Below are 3,137 nucleotides of genomic sequence, written 5' to 3' on the forward strand. Positions count from 1 at the left end.
TCTCATCATACAATTTATAGCCCACGGGGTGAAGCGCCTCTGATTTTGAAAAAAGTGACCACTACTTATTCCCAAGACGCATCGTCTCACTTAAAAATACTATATACAGTTGAAGTCGGAAGTTTACATACATTTATGGAGTCATATAAACAAAAATTTTTCAACCACCCCACAAATTTCTTGTTAAAAACTACAGTTTTGGCAAGACGGTTAGGACATCTACTTTGTGTATGACACAAGTCATTTTTCCAACAATTGTTTACAGACAGATTATTTCACTTATAATTCACTGTATTACAATTCCAGTGGGTCAGAAGTTTACATACACTAAATTGACTGTGCCTTTAAACAGCTTGGAAAATTCCAGAAATTATGTCATGGCTTTAGAAGCTTCTGAAAGGCTAATGACATAATTTGAGCTCAATTGGAGTGTACCTGTGGATGTATTTCAAGGCCTACCTTCAAACTCAGTGCCTCTTTGCTTGACATCATGGGAAAATCTAAAAGAAATCAAGCCATGACCTTAGAAAAAAATTGTAGACCTCCACAAGTCTGGTTCATCATTGGGAGCAATTTCCAAACGACTGAAGGTACCACGTTCATCTGTACAAACAATAGTACGCAAGTATAAGCACCATGGGACCACGCAGCCGTCATACCGCTCAGGTAGGAGATGCGTTCTGTCTCCTAGTAGATAACGTACTTTGGTGAGAAAAAGTGCAATCATTCCAGAACAACAGCAAAGGTGTCACGTTCCTGACCTCTATTATGTTATTTTTGTATATGTTTAGTTGGTCAGGCGTAGTTGGGTGGGCATTGTATATTTTTGTGTTTAGAGTCACTGTTTAATCAGCCTTATATGGTTCTCAATCAGAGACAGGTTGTTTTACGTTTTCCTCTAATTGGAGAACCATATATAGCGTGGCTGTTCACCACTGTTCTTGTTTGTGGAGTGATTGTTCTCCTGTGTTTGTGTCTGCGCACCAACACGGGATTGTTTCGGTTGTTTTCGTTTTTATTGAGTCTGTTTCCTGCTCGTGTCGTTCTTTCGTTGTTATGTAATGTTCCAGTTCAGGTTTCGGTCTACGTGGTCCGTTTGTTATTTTGTAATCATTTCAAGTATAGTTCGTTATGTTCTTGTTTAAATAAAATCATTATGTCTACATACCTCGCTGCGTATTTGGTCCACCGATCCTTCTCTCCTCCTCCTCTCCGAGGAAGAGGAGGAGCGACACCCGTTACAGAATCACCCACACCAACCTAGGACCAAGCGGCGGGGAGAGCTCAACAGAACAACCAGACTCGTGGACTTGGACGAAGTATTGGAGGGAAAAGGGACACTGGCGCCAATCATTGGGAATATCGCCGCGCTCGTATGGAGATGGAGCAGCGAGAGCCCAACACGGTCGTATGGGTGGTATGAAACAGCAAGGAGACGTGGCTGGAAGCCTGAAAAGCCCGTGATACTACCCAAAAATTCTGGGGGGGTCAAGAGGTAGGGCAAGGCCCATTGTAGGAGACCTGCGCCCACTTCCCAGGCGTAACCGTGGAGAGCGGAAAGTACGGCAACACCGTGTTACGCAATAGAGCGCACGGTAGTTCCTGTACGTTGCATAGCCCGGTCGGGTTATCCACCTCCCCGCACTGGTAGGCTAGATTGTGGCATTTGAGGCCAGTTGTCATTAGGCCGCCTCAACGGCTCTCTCTCTCCAGGGTCTCCTCGTGCCGGTCCTACATGTTTTCTTTGTACCTTTGTACCTCTTCACAGAACKGATCATAAAGTTGTCAGAGTCGGTGCCAAGGCCAAGGCCTCCATGTCTCTGTACCGCGATACCAACTACACACAGCCTTACCCAGCTGGTCAGCCAGTCACCCTGATTGCGGGTTCCTCCCTGCACGTGGGCGTGTCCGTAGAGGAGTCAGAGGCAGAACGTTTTGTTGTTGTTCTGGAAGACTGCTACACCACGGAATCACCCAGCCCTGATAATCTCCCACAGACCTACATGATTCAGGACAGGTCCATGACTCTATTCATCAGTTTGCATATCTATGTGTGTTTGTTTTGTGTGTGAAGTACGGTATGTTTGTTGCTGTGTACGGTCTGTGTAGCCGTGCATCCCTTGAACCCTTTGCTGTTTCTTGGCTCTTCTCCCAGGTGTCCTACAAATCGTACCCAGGTGACAGTGGAGGAAAGCGGCTCATCCCTCAGGGCTCGCTTCTCTGCTCTACTGCAGGGGGACTACCGTTACATCTTCCTGCACTGCAGCCTCAGCCTGTGTGACCAGGGGAGCTCCTCCTGCACTCCAGTGAGTCCTGATGTTCTTCTCAGACTCATTAACTCTCTCCTTAGGCTTTCAGGTTTCGTTGTGTTTGGTCAGTCTGACTCAGTGTTTGGTCTCTCTGACTTAGTGTTTGGTCTCTCTGACTTAGTGTTTGGTCTCTCTGACTTAGTGTTTGGTCTCTCTGAGTTAGTGGTTGGTCTCTCTGACTTAGTGTTTGGTCTCTCTGACTTAGTGTTTGGTTTCTATGACTTAGTGTTTGGTCTCTCTGAGTTAGTGGTTGGTCTCTCTGAATTAGTGTTTGGTCTCTCTGACTTAGTGTTTGGTCTCTCTGAGTTAGTGTTTGGTCTCTCTGAGTTAGTGTTTGGTCTCTCTGACTTAGTGTTTGGTCTCTCTGACTGTTTGGTTGGTCTCTCTGACTTAGTGTTTGGTCTCTCTGACTCAGTGTTTGGTCTCTCTGAGTTAGTGTTTGGTCTCTCTGACTGTTTGGTTTCTCTCTCTACAGGTGTGTTCCAGGAGGAGATCGCGCTCTGTGTCCAAGTCCATCCGCCTCAATCCCCTCACCATCGGGCCAATCACCTGTAAATATTTTACTTTAGTAATGACTTACATAGTTTATGAGCTAATATATTGTATAGGCTTTGGACCTAAATGTAGAATAGTCGGGAAATTAACAAATATTTGTGGCCGATATTCTGGTCAGAAGCACTCGGCCGTCGTTCTGGTGTGTTTCCTCTCTAACAGTCTGATTCTCTTTGGCCCCCAGGGGCCCAGAGTCTGGAGTGAGCCTTGGGACAATCCTTCATATGCTGGGTCCCAGCTCACTCCAGACTCTGGCCCCTGCAATCCTTCATATGC

At 46.1% G+C, this 3,137-nt stretch overlaps 1 protein-coding gene across 1 annotated transcript; it reads left to right on the plus strand.

Annotated features, from left to right (window-relative positions):
* The first annotated feature begins 1,755 nt into the window (after positions 1–1,755).
* LOC112078113 (pancreatic secretory granule membrane major glycoprotein GP2-like) lies at positions 1,756–3,099 on the plus strand. Its single transcript, XM_024144443.2, has 4 exons — positions 1,756–2,017; positions 2,156–2,306; positions 2,785–2,860; positions 3,046–3,099. Exons 1-4 carry the CDS (start codon positions 1,815–1,817, stop codon positions 3,063–3,065), a joined length of 450 nt encoding a protein of 149 aa, XP_024000211.1. The 5' UTR covers positions 1,756–1,814; the 3' UTR covers positions 3,066–3,099.
* The last annotated feature ends 38 nt before the right edge of the window (positions 3,100–3,137 follow it).

Source organism: Salvelinus sp. IW2-2015, unplaced genomic scaffold (genome assembly GCF_002910315.2).
Source record: "Salvelinus sp. IW2-2015 unplaced genomic scaffold, ASM291031v2 Un_scaffold5270, whole genome shotgun sequence".
Taxonomy (NCBI): Eukaryota; Metazoa; Chordata; class Actinopteri; order Salmoniformes; family Salmonidae; genus Salvelinus; species Salvelinus sp. IW2-2015.